At 42.8% G+C, this 20,191-nt stretch overlaps 1 protein-coding gene across 2 annotated transcripts in view; it reads right to left on the bottom strand.

Moving 5' to 3' along the window:
- Positions 1-2,362: 2,362 nt before the first annotated feature.
- Positions 2,363-20,191, bottom strand: part of dctn2 (dynactin 2 (p50)) — a 36,745-nt gene continuing 18,916 nt past the window's right edge. The window contains exons 1-12 of one of the 2 annotated variants that reach the window (XM_070445501.1): positions 15,125-15,276; positions 12,598-12,694; positions 10,385-10,446; positions 10,084-10,182; positions 9,725-9,885; positions 9,152-9,296; positions 8,830-8,934; positions 8,466-8,543; positions 8,193-8,264; positions 7,773-7,875; positions 5,510-5,601; positions 2,363-2,702 (exon numbers count right to left, since the gene is read on the bottom strand). In XM_070445501.1, the coding sequence (XP_070301602.1) occupies positions 2,634-2,702; positions 5,510-5,601; positions 7,773-7,875; positions 8,193-8,264; positions 8,466-8,543; positions 8,830-8,934; positions 9,152-9,296; positions 9,725-9,885; positions 10,084-10,182; positions 10,385-10,446; positions 12,598-12,694; positions 15,125-15,229 (1,188 nt within the window). In that variant the 5' untranslated portion in view covers positions 15,230-15,276 and the 3' untranslated portion in view covers positions 2,363-2,633. Of the gene's footprint in view, positions 2,703-5,509; positions 5,602-7,772; positions 7,876-8,192; positions 8,265-8,465; positions 8,544-8,829; positions 8,935-9,151; positions 9,297-9,724; positions 9,886-10,083; positions 10,183-10,384; positions 10,447-12,597; positions 12,695-15,124; positions 15,277-20,191 lie in introns of those variants that run through there. The other variant, XM_070445502.1, reaches the window with a different exon arrangement.

The following is a 20,191-nucleotide window of genomic DNA, read 5'->3' as shown; positions in this document are numbered from 1 at the left end:
CAAAARGGCACATTGTAGTGGCCTTTTATTGTCCCCCAGCACAAGGTGCACCTGTGTAATGAGTATGCTGTTTTATCTGCTTGATATGCCACACCTGTCAGGTGGATGGATTATCTTTGCGAAGGAGAAATACTAACTAACAAGGATGTAAACAAATTTMTGCACACAATGAGAGAAATAAGCTTTTTGTGCATCTGGAAGATTTCTGGGATCTTTTATTTCAGCTCATCATACATGGGACCAACACATGTTGTTTATATTTTTGTTCAGTGTACATCAGGGTTTTAGTAAATACACTTGAAAGGTTGCTAAAAGATCCAAAGTTCAATTGCACTGTATTTGAGCTGCACTGTAGCCTAGTTGGCAATAATGGCGTGAGAGGTGGAAACCTTACCAAAGGCAAACTCTGTGCCCTACTGTATGAACTCAAGTGATGCTTTTTATAAGGGTCTATGCTGCCCTCTGCTGGCCACTTTACACCWTTACAAACAGATTGTAACTAGACTAGAGCGCTCCAGTAAAAAATTGCAGGTAACCACAGATCTAGGATCAGATTACCCTAGTCTGGCASATGCAGTCTGTGCACAGTAGCAATGTTCTGTATTTTTACACAACAACATCAAGTCGGAGGACTTAATTGTCATGGGTCTTTCAGGGTATAAGTAATTATTTAAACAATGCAAGTAATAATGAAGTAGAATATGCCGAGTTGCTCTCCCTCTCAAAAAGTGAGTGTAGTTAAAGCATGTTTTATTCAGATATCCCATCACCAGACTGGGTCATGTACAATACAATCCATCGTAAGCAATGACAGTCGACACAGTAGATTAAAATTAGTTTGTCTGTGGCATTTTAGTCTGTCACAATAGTTACAAGCAACTGAGCATGAAACATTAAGTATATTTACAAGTATTCCTTCATGACTTCAGGCCCGCAACACACACAGGTACTGTAGGTGCTCCTGCTGCTACACCAGTAGGAAGATGGATGACAATGCACATCCCGATTCTCCACCCTTCTGCCAGTGTGCACTTGCACACTTCCCATCATTGGATTGGTGTAGGCATTGGCTGGATGAAGTTTCCACCATTGCTATATCCATGACGGGAAGTGTGCAAGTGCACATTTGGGAGAAGAGTGGACAATTGGGATGCAACCGATGGTTAGTTTTGTGCAGTTGTAGACATGTCCTTTCTTAAACATGCTATGTCACCTTCGTTTTTTTTGTTCTGAACACWTCTCAAACCAGAGCCATATCTTTAKATAGGGCTRTGCCACAAACAGGAAAATAAATTGACTTAGCTGAATGAATGTTGTTGAAAATACCTAAACAGTGTGGCTGAAGAGGTTGAAAGGTTATGGATCCATTTTCATTGAAAATCATTTCGGTCTGAAAGCAATCAAGCTTTGAAGGGAACGTGAATATTAAGTGATGTGTGTGTGTGTGTGTGTGTGTGTGTGTGTGTATAGTGGGCGTAATAAGGCTGTGGAGCCATCTTTAGTCAGAAAAGACAACAACTGAAGCTTCTGGGCATATGGCCCAGCGCCGTTAGGGTTTGGCCGTCATTGTAAATAACCGACTTGCCTGGTTAAAGGTTAAATAAAAAATACAACGATCTACGGTGTATTCTCTAACTTTACTCGTAGAGAACAGGCTACTCAGGTCGAATGGTGCCTGTTTAGTAAAGTTTAGACCAATGTCTGCAAGATCACATAATATTCACAGTAATCTACATAACAGAACCAAACATAGTAAAACGTTACTGTAAGACAAAAACACCATCTCATTTCTCTCACGGCCAAAACTGAACCGCGTGCGCCACTAGACAAAATACACAGGCAGGCTACAGTTGACACCATCTGATCTAAAATTKATTCACTGTGCATCATTCAAAACAACAGGCTACTTCAAAACACTGTATAACTCAACACCTAAATGCATTTACCCATGAAACTGATAGAGATCACATGGTTACTATGCAGAATTATGCCACATGGATGTTTCACTGTAAAACTTGAAGAAATATCCTTCACTATTGAATAATGTTTCTGTTTACAGTAATGTTATTGTATGCTATTATATTAGGTTCTGTTATGTAGAATAATGTGATCATTATGTGATCTTGCAGACATTGAGCTTTAATCTGACTATTAAAAGTAGCATCATCTGCCTGAGTAGCCTGTTCTGTGCGTAAAGTGGAGAATATACACCTGCGCAGAACGTGATCCGCACATGTGCAGAAGCTTTGGTAAGCTCCAGATCTTTTCTGGACTAAAGATCCCCAAAAGGTCAGATCCGCAGCACTCCATAATAATAATGCATTTCAGCCAAAGTAAACATTTCAATTGGATCCTGTATAGTGGGGTGGTGTATTTCGTTGCATACCAAATATAACATGTTTCAATGGGAAAGAAAGAGTGGGAAGGGAGAATAGACGAACATTTGGTCTCCATTTTTTTATTATAATCCACTTGATCAAACATTCCGGCTTCCAGAAAAAAAAGGCAGAGGAAGAGATGAAGACAGACAGGGAGAGAAGTGGAAAAGACTCCAATCTCTCCCTCTCCTACAATGTCCAAACTCAAACAAGAGCAGTTTTTCAAACTACGCAGATTTATTTTGTTGAACTTCTTCATCCCTGGTCCAGGGCAGCAAAATTTTCTTCTACCGACAGGAGATTGTCCTTCATGGTCGTCTGCACCTGGGAGGGGGGGGGGGATATGTTAACAGAGTCAATGCCTGTACAGTAGGGGAGACCGGCGGCAATAGCGACAAGGGACAATTTCCCCAAACAGAAACATGCTAGAATGATGAAATTCACTCAGCACATGTCCTTTTAGATTCTCTCCCCGCTTTCACCCAAATCTCACTATTTGCATGTTTTATGGGTGAAAGTAATTTTTTCCACTGGCTACATTGTTCTTACTGTCCTGAGCATAAATGTCAAAAGAATTCAAACAAGCATAATTTAATCACTATTTTAGCTAAACATTTACATTTATCTTGTTTATTGCTAGGCATATGGTTTTGTCATGGCTGCAAGAGTTTAGGGCAATTGTAACACTCTTTTGATTACTACATGATTCCATGTGTTATTTCATAGTTTTGATGTCTTCACTAGTATTCTACAATGTAGAAAATAGTAAAAAAGAAAAACCTGGAGTAGGTGTCCAAACCTTTGACAGGTACTATATTTATCCATCCATCCCACCCACATTTTAAATAGTGTGCTATATTGTAGCATTGTAATGATGTTGATTGTTTTCTACACAGGGCCTACAGATTAAAATGAGCTGTCTAGCTAAATCTGGTGCAATATACATACAGTGCATTCAGAAAGTATTCAGACCCCTTCTCTTTATCCACATTGTGACGTTATAGCCTTATTCTAAAATGAATTTTAAAAAACTAAATTCTACACACAATACCCCATAATGACGAGGTGAATTTTTTATTTTTTTTGCAAATGTATTTGAAATAAAACAGAAATACCTCATTTACATACTTATTCAAACCCTTTGCTATGAGACTTCAAATTGAGTTCAGGTGCATCTTGTTTCAATTGATCGTCAGTGAGATGTTTCTACAACTTGGAGTCCACCTGTGGTGGATTGTTTGGATATGATTGGAAAGGCACACACCTGTCTATATAAGGTCCCACAGTTGACAGTGCATGTCAGAGCAAAATCCAAGCAATGAGGTGAAGGAATTGTCAGTAGAGCTCCGAGACAGCATTGAGTTGAGGCACAGATCTGGGGAAGGGTACAAAAAATGTCTGCAGCATTGAAGGTCCCCAAAAACACAGTTGCCTACATCATTCTTAAATGGAATAAGTTTGGAACACCAAGACTCTTCCTAGAGTTGGCCGCCCAGCCAAATTGAGCAATCGGGGGAGAAGGGCCTTGGTCAGGGAGCAAGAACCCGATGGTCACTGACAGAGAGCCAGAGTTACTCTGTGCAGATGGAGAACTTTCAGAAGGACAACCATCTCTCCAGCACTCCATCAATCCGGCCTTTATGGTACAGTGGCCAGACTGAAGCCACTCCTCAGGAAAGGCACATGACAGCTGCTGAACTCTTTGGCTGAATCATGTTGAGGAAATCTGGAACCATCCCTACAGTGAAGTAGTGGTGGTGGCAGCATCATGCTGTGGGATGTTTTTTCAGCAGCAGAGATTGGGAGACTAGTCAGGATCAAGGGAAAGATGAACGGAGCAAAGTACAGAAATATCCTTGAAAACCTGTTCCAGAGCGCTCAGGACTTAGACTGGATCGAAGGTTCACCTTCCAAAAGGACAATGACCCTAAGCACACAGCCAAGACAACGCAGGAGTGGCTCGGAAAAAGTCTCTGAATGTCCTTCAGTGGCACAGCCAGAGCCCGGACATGAACCCAATGAACACTCTTTAGAGAGACTGAAAAAGCTGTGCAGCGATGCTCTCAGCCAACATCACAGAGGTTGAAGATCTGCAGAGAAGAATGGGAGAAACTCCCAAATACAGGTGTGCCAAGCTTGTAGCGTTTTTGCTTCGTGAATATGGGGTATTGTATGTAGATTGAGCGGGGAAAAAACATTGAATCTATTTCAGAATACGTGTAACTTAACAAAATGGTCCTGAATACTTTCAAATGCACTGTAAACAAATAAATAAAACAGGTTCCCTTCTTTGCAACCATTGAAAAATCTCCCTGGTGTTTGTTGTCGAATCTGTGGTGAAATTCAGTGCTGACGAGGGACCTTAGAGATAATTGTATGTGTGGGGTACAGAGATGGGGTAGTCATTTAATTATCCTGTTAAACACTATTATTGCACACTGTGAGTCCATGCAACTTATGTGACTTGTTAAGCAAATTTTGTGCTCAATTAACTTAGCCTGCCATAATAAAAAGTCGAATACCTAGATGAGACATTTCAGCTTTTCACTACATTTGTAAAAATGTGCATAGGCCAGTGACCAAAAGCTCAATTTAATTCATTTTAAATTAGGCTTAAACAACAAGATGTGGAAAAAGTCAAGGGATGTGAAGGCGCTGCACATAAAAATACTTATATTTCTTGCAAAATCATTACATATGTCTATGGTAATTCATAAACAATGAATTTTAAGTTAAGTACATMTATTTGGTTCAATGTATTGAATGGACAGGCTGTCTAGCTACACAAGTGTAAAACCTTTGTCAAAAAAAAGACAATGCACAGAAGGTGACACCATGGGGATCAAGTACGTGGACACGTTTGTCCCGGATAGACGAGAGAACTTTATTACCCTTTCCACACCATCATTTCACATTCTCCTTTTCAGCACATTTCCAGCAGCTACGATGGATGGGTAAACAGACAAGTGCAGTACAGTTCAGCTCAATAKAGTGTGGAAGGTACAAGAGTAGTTTAAAGGTAGTTTAAAGGTCACATGTCAGTCCCKGCAGCAGTCCTACCAACCTGTGAGAGCAGTGTGAAATGTGTCCTACGGCAGTGTGAAAGCAGTGAGGGAGGTAGTGTTTCCTACCTGTGAGAGCAGTGTTCCGTTGTCCTTCAGAGAGTTGTTGATCATCTGCTGGGTGGTGTCCAGGTGGGTCAGCAGCTGACCAAACTGCATGGCTATAGATAGACTAAGACTGGTGAGTCATGTCGTCACAGACAGACACTGTCCGTCAGAGTTAAGCAATCTGCATTACTACAGCTTCATTTACACAGGCAGCCCGATTCTGATATTTTGACCGATCAGATCTTTTGCCAATACTTGGGCAAAACATCAAATTTGGGCTGCCTGTGTAAATCACGGCCAGCGAATCAAGCCATCTGAATGGCTACAGGGCACAGAGAGAAACACAGAGCTATGTAGGCACTACAGACAAGCAGAGGGGATCTTGATGAAAATTCAATCAAAGACAAAGTGAGGCAAATTTTGTTTGCTTGATACAATGGAAGTCCCAAAAGAGCAAAATTCTAGCCGAATCCAGTGAAACTCAAATAACAATTTGTTTGCCACAAGTATGGACACCAGGTGAGCTTGTCAGGTTATTACTAGGGTTGTGACAGTCATGGCTTTTTGGATGATTGTAATTGGCCAGCCAAATGACCACGGTCTCCGTTATTTATTTATTTATCCGTTATTTTACCAGGTAAGTTGACTGAGAACACGTTCTCATTTGCAGCAACGACCTGGGGAATAGTTACAGGGGAGAGGAGGGGGATGAATGAGCCAATTGTAAACTGGGGATTATTAGGTGACCGTGATGGTTTGAGGGCCAGATTGTGAATTTTAGCCAGAACACCAGGGTTAACACCCCTACTCTTACGATAAGTGCCATGGGATCTTTAATGACCTCAGAGAATCAGGTCACCCGTTTAACGTCCCATCCGAAAGACGGCACCCTACACAGGGCAGTGTCCCCAATCGCATTGCGGTATTTCTTTAGACCAGAGGAAAGAGTGCCTCCTACTGGCCCTCCAACACCACTTGCAGCAGCATCTGGTCTCCCATCCAGGGACCGACCAGGACCAACCCTGCTTAGCTTCAGAAGCAAGCCAGCAGTGGTATTCAGGGTGGTATGCCGCTGGTAATAACCTTTCGAATAGCAAAACATTTTTGTGACGGCGTGTGCTCCTGACTGCATGTGCTGCCATAGAAATAGAAAGGGTATCTCCATTCAAGTCAATGATTGCATAATGGGTGGACTGGCAGCCATTGCGAGTGTCCCCAGAGGAGCAAAGCAGGAAGTAAAAGCAGGAAGTGTACCTATCAATACGTGAAGTGATTTGTTGATTCAACTGAGATTACAAAAAATAATAAATACATACAGTACATTCCACGTGCCACATCAGTTATCATTTGAATGAACTTATTCTATATTACATGGACATTTTCATCGCAATACTAGGCAGCRATTGCGAGTCTAATGAGTCTACCAATCAAACCAGTAGGTGCCTCAGGTACTCTGGAACTGGCCTTTTAACTATACCAAAGCTTAGGACCAAGACGCATGGACAGGCACCCTTTAGTTATGCGTTTAATGTGTTTAATTGCTCCATTGTAATTATTTCGCAACTATGGCCTATTTATTGCCTTACCTCCGTTATCCTACCTCATTTYCACACACTATATATAGACTTTTTCTACTGTATTATTGACTGTATGTTTCTTTATTCCATGTGTAACTCTGTMTTGTTGTTTGTGTCGRACTGCTTTGCTTTATCATGGCCAGGTCGCAGTTGTAAATGAGAACTTGTTCTCAACTGGCCTACCTGGTTAAATGAAGGTGAAATATATATATATATWTTTTTTTAAATGCCCCCAGCCTCTGGAWTAGCTTGCCAGAGAACCTGAGGGGGGCCAAAACTGTGGACATATTTAAAAGAGATCTTAAAAAAACATGTTTAGCTTTGCTTTTCCTTCAGGTGCTTTTTAGTTGTTCAGTTTGTCATWATTTTGTCTTTTTATCTTGTTGTGTAGTAAATATTTCAGCTTTTATTTTCATTGTTCGTTTTTTCCTGTAAAGCACATTGTGTTGCATTCCATGTCTGAAATGTGCTGTATGAATAAAGCTTTATTTTATTTGTTGCTCGTTTCAGCAAGGAGCAACAAAGTTTCATCACGTTGTTAAGAGTCCGTGTTTCCGCAGAAACAGACTCAAGCCCACAAATGTCCGGCTTCCGTCACCTGTTCGTTCCCCCAACCCCGTTTTTTTTTGTTTTGACGGTTATTTTCTTTTCATGTCCTTATCCATAACCGTCAGTTACACAGTAATTGAACCGGCCCTAGTTATTACCTTGTTCATGCAACTCTTTGACAGCCATGAGCCTCTGCACCACCTGAGGCAGAGAGGTTGCCATGGCGTCCCACTTCTCCACCACGTCATACAGCTGAGACACCTGACAGACAACATAACAGTTATTGGAATAATATAAATATAATAATAGCTAATGGAACAAGTTGCAGACCAAATAATGATAAGGTTGGGGGTGAACAATATTGACTGACAGCAGAACGAGTTGCTCTGAAATGCAGTCGGAATAATTATATGGTTAGTAGTGGATTGTCAGGGTTTGATCAATAGGGCATAGTTTGTGCCAATAGTTTTTCCTGGTCAGGCCACAATTACTTTAAAAATGTTGTGTGAAATAGTCCTAACATGCGGTATAAAGTTCACATTTGAAAAGTTTGACATAAAAACCAGGTAGTTACTGACCTTGTTTTGTGTATCAGCATCTTCGATGGTTGCCTTGTGCTTTGCAATCTCATTCATCTTCCCAAGTACACTCTATACATAGACAACACAAAATCATCACATGTAAATAAAAGTGCACTATTGCAGTACGACAACGAATGGTGTTGGTTGTCAAGGTCCCTCCAGGCCTTCTGACAACTAGAAGCGGCAAGACACACAGTGTGGAGTAGGCTGAAGTTGCCCCAGACACTGATCCGTTTTGTATTTGCCTCTGCAATGGGAAAGGTGTGTCACCTGCAGTCTGGCCTCTATCTGGTCCAGAGTGGCTGAGTCCAGAGCACTGACCCGCGCCTGCAGCAGCTCCATGGTGTCCTGGGGGGTGGAGAAAAAGACAGTATGGAGGAGAGAAAGAGGGAGATGGAAAGGGGGGGGGGGGGGCAGTCACAAGGTTAACAGGGATTGATTGGCTTCCAATCATGACCACGAAGTGAAGTTGTGGCTATGTAGGTTGAACTTAATAATATTTAGTCATTTGGCCTCAGTACCAAACAGTGATTGATGACACAGATAGAATGTCTCAAAATCAGTCAAAGGGTTAACAGTGATTGACGATATGGGTGGAGTTCAGTACTGAAAGAAGAGTGCAGAAGAGACTCACCATGAGACTGCCTCCCTGCACCCCAGCACTCAGAGGACCCTGTTTGTCTGATCCAGAGCCCACGGCAGTCTCCAGCTCTGCAAGCCGCTTCTCCAGCTCTGCCACCTACACACAGGAGAGACAGAGAATTAACTACTAAATCATGTAACAAAGACAAATAATTTAGGCAACAGACCTCACACGCCTAACATTGCATCACCAACCCATCTAGCGCAACAGACACAACAGCTAACACTCATTGAGCTCTCTTCACTCACATGCGCATGCACACCAACTGCTGACCATTTGGCAGACACCCAGCCATGGCCCTGGGGCCCCTCACCTTGGCAGCGTCTGTGAACCTCTCCTGCTCTGGCCGGCTGTGCAGCTCATAGAGCACCACACCATCAGGAGCTTTAGCTGAGGCCTTCCGCTCCCCTGTACTCCCCCTACTGCTCCTCGCTYCCTCCAGCTGGGTTAGCAGACGCCTGGGGGTGGAGAGAAACAAATAGAGAGCAAAAGGGTGGAGAAGGGAGAGGGAGAGTAGGGAAGGAAATAACATAAGGGGGATAAGAAGATACTCTTTTACATTTGAGTCACTTAGCAGATGCTCCTATGCAGCGACTTACAGATTTATCACCTAGTCGGCTCAGGGATTCAAAACAGCAACCGTTTGGTAACTGTCCCAACGCTCTTTACCGCTAGGCTTCCTGACGCCTTTTAAGTCTTTAATACGAGCAGCGACTGCTAAGACTACGTCATATCGTCTCCCTTTCTCACAACTATGTAACCATTTGAGACTAAGATTGCGTTTGCTACCGTTTTTAATCCCTTCCTACTTCCCTCCCTGTCCTCTCACCTGGCGAGCGCTTCTTGGACCCGGAAGGGAGTCCCTTCCGCTCCCTTACTTACTTACTCGGCCAGTGCTCTGTCTGGGTCAGCTAGGTTGATATGTGCCTGTGGTCCCAGCAGAGTGTCCAGGTGGGCAGAGACCAGCTGCTGTTTGAGCTGGGCAGCTTGCTGGGCTAGGACTACTGGGGTCAGACGCTCCTCTGCACTGCTATCCTTCGTGGTCGCCTGGGGGACAGCGAGACAGATGTGAAAAGGGCAACCACTGATTTGGGGTAGGTCTAGGTCAAATGGTGTATACAGTACATGAAGGATGGTTTAAGGGATTCCTGATGTTCCTGTCTGACCTGGATAGTCTAGGCCTAGGCGGTAGGGCGTAAGGGCTAGGAAGCAAACAGGTTGCTTGGAACTGTGTCTGGGCCCTACCTGGGTGGTTTCCACCTCATGACTGAGCTCCTGGATCTCATTGACCAGCCMCTGGTACTTCTGCTGGGGGGTTTCCTTCACCCCACAGCCCTCSGCCAACTAGACAGGGAGAAAAGYGGGATTAAGTGAAAGYASAARCAGTTAACACAGTGAAGCACTTGAACAGACAGCAAATAACACACACGATTAGAAAGGAAAAAGGTCTTGCCATTGATTTCACAGAAATACAAGTGTGAAATATATTGATTGAACTAAGATGATCAATATGAAATTCAATAATGTAGGCCCAGAGTCTACTCACGATCTCATATTCTCCAGACTCATAGCCCACTCTTTTGTTCTTACTGATACAGTCGGAGAAGTCTGGAAGAGACACATTTATTACAGGAGAAACCAGAATATTAGGCGYTTTGTGACCAATTCATGAAATGCCTGATGTCTAGGGCCAGGAGTTTTCCCTGACCCTGTTAAGCGAGCCATGAGTCTTCCTGGTCATGTGACTGAGGTCAACTGCTCTGCATATAGACTATATAATAATAACAAGAATAAGATACAATATGCAGGAAAGGTTCTTCCAGGTCAGGTCGTGTGGTGAGGGGAAAACTACTGCCCCTACAGTGCATTTGGGAAAAGTATTCAGACCCCTTGATTTTCCATATGTTGTTACGTTACAGCCTTATTCTAAAATGGATCAAATCAAATCCTCAATCTACACACCATACGCCATAATGACAGAGCAAAAAGAGATGTAGACATTTTTTGCAAATGTATTAAAAAACAAAACTGAATTATCACATTTACAGAAGTATTCAGACCCTTTACTCATCACTTTGTTGAAGCACCTTTGGCAGCGATTACAGCCTCGGGTTTTCTTGGGTATGACACTACAAGCTTGGCACACCTGTATTTGGGGAGTTTCTCCCATTCTTCTCTGCAGATCNATTTTCCATATGTTGTTACGTTACAGCCTTATTCTAAAATGGATCAAATCAAATCCTCAATCTACACACCATACGCCATAATGACAGAGCAAAAAGAGATGTAGACATTTTTTGCAAATGTATTAAAAAACAAAACTGAATTATCACATTTACAGAAGTATTCAGACCCTTTACTCATCACTTTGTTGAAGCACCTTTGGCAGCGATTACAGCCTCGGGTTTTCTTGGGTATGACACTACAAGCTTGGCACACCTGTATTTGGGGAGTTTCTCCCATTCTTCTCTGCAGATCCTCTCAACCTCTGAGGTTGGCTGGGGAGCGTCGCTGCACAGKTATTTTCAGGTCTCTCTAMAGKTGTTCGATTGCGTTCATGCCCGGGCTCTGGCTGGGACACTCAAGGACATTCAGAGACTTGTCCCGAAGCCACTCCTGCGTTGTCTTGGCTGAGTGCTTAGGGTCGTTGTCCTGTTGGAAGGTGAACCTTCGATCCAGTCTGAGGTCCTGAGCGCTCTGGAACAGGTTTTCAAGGATCTTTCTGTACTTTGCTCCGTTCATCTTTCCCTTGATCCTGACTAGTATCCCAGTCCCTGCTGCTGAAAAACATCCCCACAGCATGATGCTGCCACCGCCATGCTTCACCGTAGGAATGGTGCCAGGTTTCCMCCAGATAAGACGCTTGGCATTCAGGCCAAAAAGAGTTCAATCTTGGTTTCATCAGACCAAAGAATATTGTTTCACATGGTCAGAGTCCTTTAGGTGCCTTTTGGCAAACTTCAAGTGGGCTGTCACSTGCCTTTTACTGAGGAGTGGCTTCTGTCTGGCCATTCTACCATAAAGGCCTGATTGGTGGAGTGCTGCAGAGATGGTTGTTCTTCTGGAAGGGTCTCCCATCTCCACAGAGGAACTCTGGAGCTCTGTCAGAGTGACCATTGGGTTCTTGGTCACTMACCAAGGCCCTTCTCCCTCGATTGTTATTTTGGCCGCTCAACGAAAAGTCTTGGTGGTTCCAAACTTTTTCCATTGAAGAATGTTGGCCACTGTGTTCTTGGGGACTTTCAATGCTGCAGACATTTTTTGGTACCCTCCCCAGATCTGTGCCTGGACACAATCCTGTCTCTGAGCTCTACGGACAATTCCTTCAACCTCATGGCTTGGATTTTGCTCTGACATGCACTGTCAACTGTGGGACCTTATCTAGACAGGTATGTACCTTTGCAAATCATGTCTAATCAATTGAATTTACCACAMGTAAAGTTATAGAAACATCAAGGATGATCAATTGAAACAGGATGCACCTGAGTTCAATTTCGAGTCTCATAGCAAAGGGTCTGAATACTTATGTAAATAAGGTAACCGTTATTTGTTTTTGCAAAAACAATATTTAAAACAACTGTTTTCGCTTTGTCATTATGGGGTATTGTGTGTAGATTGAAGATGGACAAAAACAATTTCATGCATTTTAGAATAAGGCTGTACCTTAAAATGTGGAAAAAGTCAAGGGGTCTGAATACTTTCCCCGAATGCACTGTATATCATYCCTGGACATCCAGCTGTTGGATGTAGTAGACTGACCGAGTCCTTTAGTACTGACGCGTTTGTCCTTGAACTTGTCGTAAGCTGCATTAGGGTTGACCACGATCCTCTCCACACTGTCACTGCACAACTCTTCCTGTTATGGAGGGAGGCACCCAGAGAGAATGCATGGTCAGATATACCACAGGAATACACAACAGACACAGGCTGCATCTCAGCTCTCTTTATACTATTGAGATGCAGCCATATTCTTCACTTTCTCGTCTCCAATCCACTCAGAGATCTTACCAGCCAATCTCGGCAAAGTCGCAAATGTAACATGGTTTGGGAATAGAGAGGTCTGCGAGTGGATCTAGGGCAAAATTATCTTAAGGCTTATTCCATTTGATTGATAGATTGATGGGGATTCTCCTGTTGGTGTTCTAACCATGGGCCATCTATCACACTGGCTCTTTAAATATGATCTGGGAACTAGTCCTTTGCATCTGTACAACCAGAACCATTAGATATGTGTACATCCAGCCTCAGAGACAATTCATTTATTTTACAGGGCCCATGCACCAGATTCTAGCTACAAAACTAATTGTCAACCGTAGTCTATAACAGTCAATACATTATTCCAGTCACAGAGATACAGCTCAATGAAGAGTTTATTCACACAGTTTGAAAGAGGACCCCTGTGAGATGCCAATCAACGACAGCTCCAACTCTCTCTCTCTCTCACACACACATATTCAGTTGGAGAAACCAGTCTATTCTCCAGGAAGGAAAACCGAGATGGCTTGATTTGATTTGATCGGGAAAAGAGAAACAATTTAATCATGAAACACAAAGTTATGAAGGTATGGCATGTATGGTTCAACTGGGTCTACAAATCAACCTTCTTGAGGGCAGGGGGCAGTATTGGGAAATTCGGATGACTGACGTGCCCAAAGTAAATTGCCTGTTACTCCAGGCCCCGAAGCTAGGATATGCTTATAATTGGATAGAAAACACTCTGAAGTTTCAAAAACTGTTAAAGTAATGTCTGTGAGTATAACATAACTGATATGGCAGGTGAAAACCCGAGGAGAATCCATACGGATTTCTTTTTTTTTTTTTGGTTCTGCCCATTCAAATCCTTGTTATTGGGGAAATCAAAGGAATACCTCACATATTTTGCAGTTCCTAGGGCTTCCACTAGATGTCAACAGTCTTTAGAAAGAGTTTCAGGCTTGTTTTTTGAAAAATGAGCTAGAATTTGTAGTTTTTCTAGGTGGCTACCATTTTGGCTGTAGTATTATGGCGCGCGTGGATGAGGGCACTCACTTTGTTATTTATCTCTGGTAATGAACATACTATTCTCCATCTTAAATGTTATAGTTTATATACATATTAGGGTACCTGAGGATTGATTAGAAACGTTGTTTGACTTGTTTGGACGAAGTTTATTGGTAACTTTTGGGATTCCATTGTATGCATTTTGAACTTTGTATTACTGAATCAAGCACGCAAACTAAACTGACTTTTTTGGGATATAAAGAAGGACTTTATCGAACAAAACGACCAATTGATTTGTAGTTGGGACCCTTGAGATTGCAAACAGAGGACGATCTTCAAAGGTAAGTGATTTATTTTATCGCTATTTCTGACTTTTGTGTCACCTGTGCTGGTTTGGAAAATGTTTCTAATGCTTTTGTGTGTGGGGCGCTGTCCTCAGATAATCGCATGGTATGCTTTCGCCGTAAAGCCTTTTTGAAATCTGACAAAGCGGGTGGATTAACAAGAAGTTAAGCTTTTAAATGATGTAGGACACTTGTATTTTCATGAATGTTTAATGTTACGATTTTGTATTTTGAATTTGGCGCGTCCGATTTCACCGGATGTTGTCGAATTTGATCCCGCTAGCGGGTTTTCCCCACTAATTAAACAAGCTCTTTATTGACCAATGAAATGGAACAACACTAATTGTGTAAGAGGGTGTGAAGAGAATGTGGATGGAAAATTAACATCGACTCTGGGGTATCCAAGAACGACTGCGCTACATGAAAATGAACCGCATGCACAGCTGACTGATGGAAGCTTTGGGGGTTTAAACCTTAGGAAAATGGTAAGGGGGAGCGAAGAATACAGTAGCATGAAACCCACAGCACATCATATGGTAGAGTTTGGTTTTAGTTTCAGCCTTTAGCTTATTTAGTAGTCAGAGTTTCTCCTGTGGCTTTGGTCTTTCATCTCTGCATGACTTCTATGAGATCAGCTATTACCTGTTAATAAATCCATCCGTGACATGCATCTACTCATTGGAAGAGTCAGACTCCTATCATTAGTTGTTCCGGGAACCTACGACTAATCAAACTTGAAGAGCATCATTCTAGATCCTCAGGCAACTGTGCACTAGGTTGAGTATGAAGTCATCAATGTGTCTAAGGTTCAAATGATCAGCTCACATCAAAGGGGGCCATGGGATTAATCACCACTAGTAAAGACAGACACACACAGTACAGAGATGCATGCAACAGACTGACAAGTAGATGCTAGGAGGAAGGGAGGGAGGGGTAAGGCAGTCAGTCACTGAGGATCTTACCAGCTCCGTGGGTTCCCAAAGAGAGTTAGAGAAAGAGGAAGACCATGGGGGGGGGGGGTAGAGAAAGAGAGAGAAACACAGATTAATGTGGTTATCACATGCCATGCACAACAGTAGCAGCCAGCCCGTCACTGCCAAGAAAGAGAACAGTGTTCTGAGCTAGGCTGACCGTCTGATCATCATGACGTCGCGGTTCACTCTCTCTCTCTCTCAGCCCCACAGAGCCTGCGCTGTGGTTACTGTGATACATTAGCAGCATTGGTTATAGGCTGCTGACATCACAAATCATACAGTACACACACACACACACACACACACACACACACACACACACACACACACACACACTGAATTGTATATGCTGCATGTGTGACTGATATCCTGTGTGTGTAGGCAACATATGCCCTGAGCCCCTCACTATTTACTGAAGCCTCTAATCCTGCACTTGGTATTGTTAGCATCATGTAGTCAGTGGAAGGAGGGGATTGTCCGGAGGGAAAAGCAATTTCTGAGCCCCCAAGTCAAAGATGAGATGGTTAGAAAGAAAATAGGTTTAGCGCCATGGGATGAGGTAAATAAACTCAACACCCATCCATTAAGAACCTGTGCGAGTATGATGAAATCCCGATGGTCARAGATATTAAAAGTAGGCCAGTGCAAATCTGCAATTTACATTCTGAATGGTTTAGAGTGTTGTTGCAGTATTACACCTAGTGTTTGATTAGCAACGTAGTCAGTAACGATCTTTAGTTAGTAAGCTTCTGTTAACATGTATACTGCTACGAACGGGGGCGAAGGGATGTTAAAACAAGTACAGTGGCAGATCTCTTATCAGCACACACAATAACAGAGACATCTTAGATTCAATGTCCTCTGACGTGCTACAACTCTATGTCGAGGTGAAAACYGAGGAWTATTAGGCCTACTAAACGTCTTGCATGAACACTAATCAATGAAAAACACCACTCCCTACAAAAGTGAGAAACCATTTGGCCACATTACAAAAGTGAGAAACCATTTGGCCARATTACAAAAAAAAGATTAATAAAACTGAATTGATACAGAATAATGGGACACATTACATCATCCTGTAAGTAGGCTATTCTCAATTTCCACCKAATTTGAAGAGGGGAAAAAAAAGGGGACATGAAGGATTTACAACACATGCAGTTGACCGCACTGAGACAAAAATAACCTCTTACTTGTACAAACTAGCCTCCCAGGAGGGGTGGGTGGGGAGAGGAGGCAAAAACAAGACACGCGGAGGGAGGGGTACGGTTTGGGATATGGGAGGGAAACCACTATTAGGTTGTAGTGGGAGTCAGACAACATTTACGTATGTTCCACAGCAGACTTGATCCATGAGCCAGCACGATGATACAGAGACGCTAATCAATCAACGAAACAACCAACCACTCTGCATCGTGCAGTGGTTATCATAGAGGAAGTCATGCTGCTACGCCACAACAGATGATTCCAAAACTGTATTTGGGGGTCGAAACTCTCCCTTTCGCTCTCCACAATCCCTTCTTTCCTCTCTCCTCCGACTTTCACTCACCGACTCAAACTGTGCCTGGTCATCTTCTATACATCTGGCTCGTTGGACGCCTATGAATACAAAATCATTCAATCAATCAATATTACATTAACATCGCTAGCTACTTGTGTTCTGATTAAGTGATAAAGGCCAAGAAGCCGGTGTTTGGAGGGCACTGGCACGGGTGTTAGGCCCGAGATGAAGTCGAGTTGCCATTTAGTTTCCTTGTTGCGATAGCATAAATTGTGACAAAATATAAATAATTGTCAATTGACAAATAATTTTCCATACTCTGTTGTTTAAGACTGTCAAAATTCTAAATGATCAATCATTCGCAATGCTTAATTTGATATTTAGTTTCCTCATTTGTGTTACCGTTTTCGACCTGTGTTGATTGTCAAAAACTGTGGGTGGGGTTTCGGTAATGTGAGGTGGAAGAGAGGTTAYGTTGCCTGTGCTTGCCACCAACTGTCACTTTCAGTTTAAAAATATATATGTCAAATAGAAATCAAAACTGGATAGTCTTCAGAGATAGAAGGGAGCGGTTGAGGGTAGCTGAAGGATGGGACTAAAAACAAACAAAAGATAACTAAATGTAAAATATACTGTGTCCATGAAATGTATAATAGGCATCTACTGCCAGCTTATACATGCTAAGTGTTGTTGTCCATTAGGTTACTCCAATTAGGGGAGGGATGGTAGAGTTAGGGGCAAATATAAATACAAAATATATATTTTTTTAACTATTACATTGATAGAAGCCACAATCTGCAATACTAAAGCTGGTAAAATGGGCTAAGGAACTGAAGTTGGGTCTTGAAGAAACACCATCAGTGTGTGCTCTGCAAGCAATGCAGCGGATGATGAGTGTGGTGAACGGATAGATGTGATTATAGACAGAGAGGAAGAAGAAAAACAGAGTGTAGTGGGAAGATCTATGTTGAGGAAGAATGGCGTCAGGCATGATAAAGAACGATCTGGACCAGTAGGAGTGACATTTGGATGATCCACTTGTGGTTTCAGCATGGGTGAGAAAGGAGTTGGGGGCATTTGAATCAGTGAAGGTAATGTTAGGATTTATGTTTATGCACTATAGCCCGCTACCATATTGTTTGAAGATGAATATTGTTTTGTTACACACACACACACACACACAAACAATGCAGATGTGTGTATGTGTGTAAAGACCTGAGCAACATGGAGTGACATGCTATAAAAGCTGTGGTCAATCTGGAGAGGGGAGGGGTGCATATCTCCAGGCCAACCAGGGAGGGTAGAACACTGGACAATACCATATTAGGAACTGTTTGAGTGTAGGATCTGGGGGGAGACACAAGACGGATCTAATCTACGCAACGACCAGATGCGGACAGATGAGAGCACCAAGGGACCGGGACCAGTCTGAGTGCCAGCGATAGGCTGAGCAAAGTTTAAACCGCGCTCAGCCTCTACTGTGATAGGCCAACGGACGGGTTGGAACTAAAGCTGTCATAGTATAAAAACTGTTGTTTGAGCACATTCCAGAGTTCTCTGTTTTACCCTGCGCGGTGATACAGCGAACCTGTATATGCGAAAATTGCATTTGCCATTTATTGCTTGCGCTAATTAAACATAATTAAAGAAAGTTAGCAGACCTTGCTTTTTATTTATCCTGATACCGGATTCGAATAACGCAGCGCTCACAGTAACCTGTAGTGGATTTGTGATATTTGTTTGTGTTTCTTCTGACCAGAGGGAGCCAGCGCTCCATGTCAAGTGGTCACGCAAATTGGGTCAAGATCTGTTTCTTGATTAGCTCTTAGGAACAGGGCACCATTTTAAAGGAATGATTTCTGTGGTAGCATTAAGTGTGGAGGTGGAGCAATTGAAGTTGAAAATTCCTGGTGTTTGTGACGCCCGCTGGTTGGTGCGACGTAGAACCGGTGGGGAGCGAGGTGAAACAGAGGAGTCCTTGTCAGTCCTTTTGAGTTGAGTCTCTACCAGATAGTCCTGTTAGGATATTTTAGATATCCTGTTTGGACTTTTGTGCAGAATCCACCGTGCTGTTTCATGTGCAACTTTATGGTCATGTTGGAGGAGGGAGATTCCAAGAGATTCCAAGATGTGGGAAGTGTGCAGGAGGGCATGGGACAGAGGATTGTGTCGTTTCGGTGGATAAAGTTGTGCGTGTCAACTGTAGGGTTGCTCATGTTGCTGGGGATCGGAAGTGTCCGGTGCGAGAGAGGCAGGTTGAAGTGGCCAGTCAGAATAGAGCAGAAGGTGACCTTTGCTGAGGCAGTATAGAAAGTGGAGGAGGATGGGTCAAGTGTAAGGCATCCCAGAGATGTAGTAGATTTGTGCCAGCACAGAYGGATAGGGAAACGAGTGAGTTATGCTTCAGTAAGGTTGGCTTCTTAGCGTTCATAGCAATGGTTATCAACTGTACCACAGAAATGGAACGTATATCACAGAGAATAGATATTGTGGTGGCAGCTGCAGAGAAGTATCTGGGTATACGAGATTTGACTTCAGAAGAGTTACAGCGTGTGTTGAGGGATGATGTCCTGTCCTCCCAGGTCATTGGCATGGTGCAGGAGCAGATGGGGTCTAAGTAGTGGAATGGGGTAGTGGGTTTTTAATGAGTGTAGGTGGCAGCTGCAGAGGAGTACGAGATCTTACTGCAGAAGAGTTTATGGGGTGATGATAATTTTTTTTGTATAGTGGTATATAGGTGTAGGGTTGGTTGGTGGTGCACAAGAATAATGAAGGGAATTTAATGTAGGTAGGCCGTGCCTGGCCTCACACTTTAGTACAGTAGGTGGCGTTGTATGCCCCTTTAAGATAGATGTGATCCACCAACCCAATCCGAAAGAAGAACAGAGGCGTGTGTGAGACTACGCAATGCCGATTCCAGTCGCCCGATTTCCAAAACGTCTGCTAAAAGACAAACTACCATAGCCGCATCCTTTTCAAACGTAATCCCTTATGACAAGAAAAGTTTGAGGTGGAAGGAGATAACGGAAGCAGTGACCTATTACATAGCGACAAATATGGTCCCAATCTTTACAGTAGAAAAGCCAGGCTTTAAAAAGCTGCTAGGTACCGCGGCTACACTTCTCCGGTGTGGTTACAATTTGTGAAAGGGTTGTGATTGGTGGATAACCTCTGTGCACYTGTTAGTACAGTTGACCACAAATATCAGCTGCCAAGCCGCAAGWATTTCACAGAAGAAGCGCTGCCGCTATTATACACAACTACCCGCAAAAGAGTCGCAGAGAAGCTGGCTAGTGTTTCTTATTTCTCCACCTGGTCGAGCAGAACGTCAGAGCCATACATACATTTGACAGTCCACAACATAAAAGAAGACTGGAAATTACAAAATGTCTGAATCCAGACATATTTTTTATATACGTATATATACATATTTTTTAATAATATTTTTTCTTATTTTTTTCAACTTTTTAAATATATATATATATATATATATATATATATTTCTGAATCCAGACATCTTACTTCCCCAGTGATCATACGGGTGACGTAATAGCCCG

Source organism: Salvelinus sp. IW2-2015, linkage group LG11 (genome assembly GCF_002910315.2).
Source record: "Salvelinus sp. IW2-2015 linkage group LG11, ASM291031v2, whole genome shotgun sequence".
Lineage (NCBI taxonomy): Eukaryota > Metazoa > Chordata > Actinopteri > Salmoniformes > Salmonidae > Salvelinus > Salvelinus sp. IW2-2015.
The sequence above is the reverse complement of the archived record's forward strand: the minus strand, read 5'-3'. Positions and strand labels throughout refer to the sequence as shown.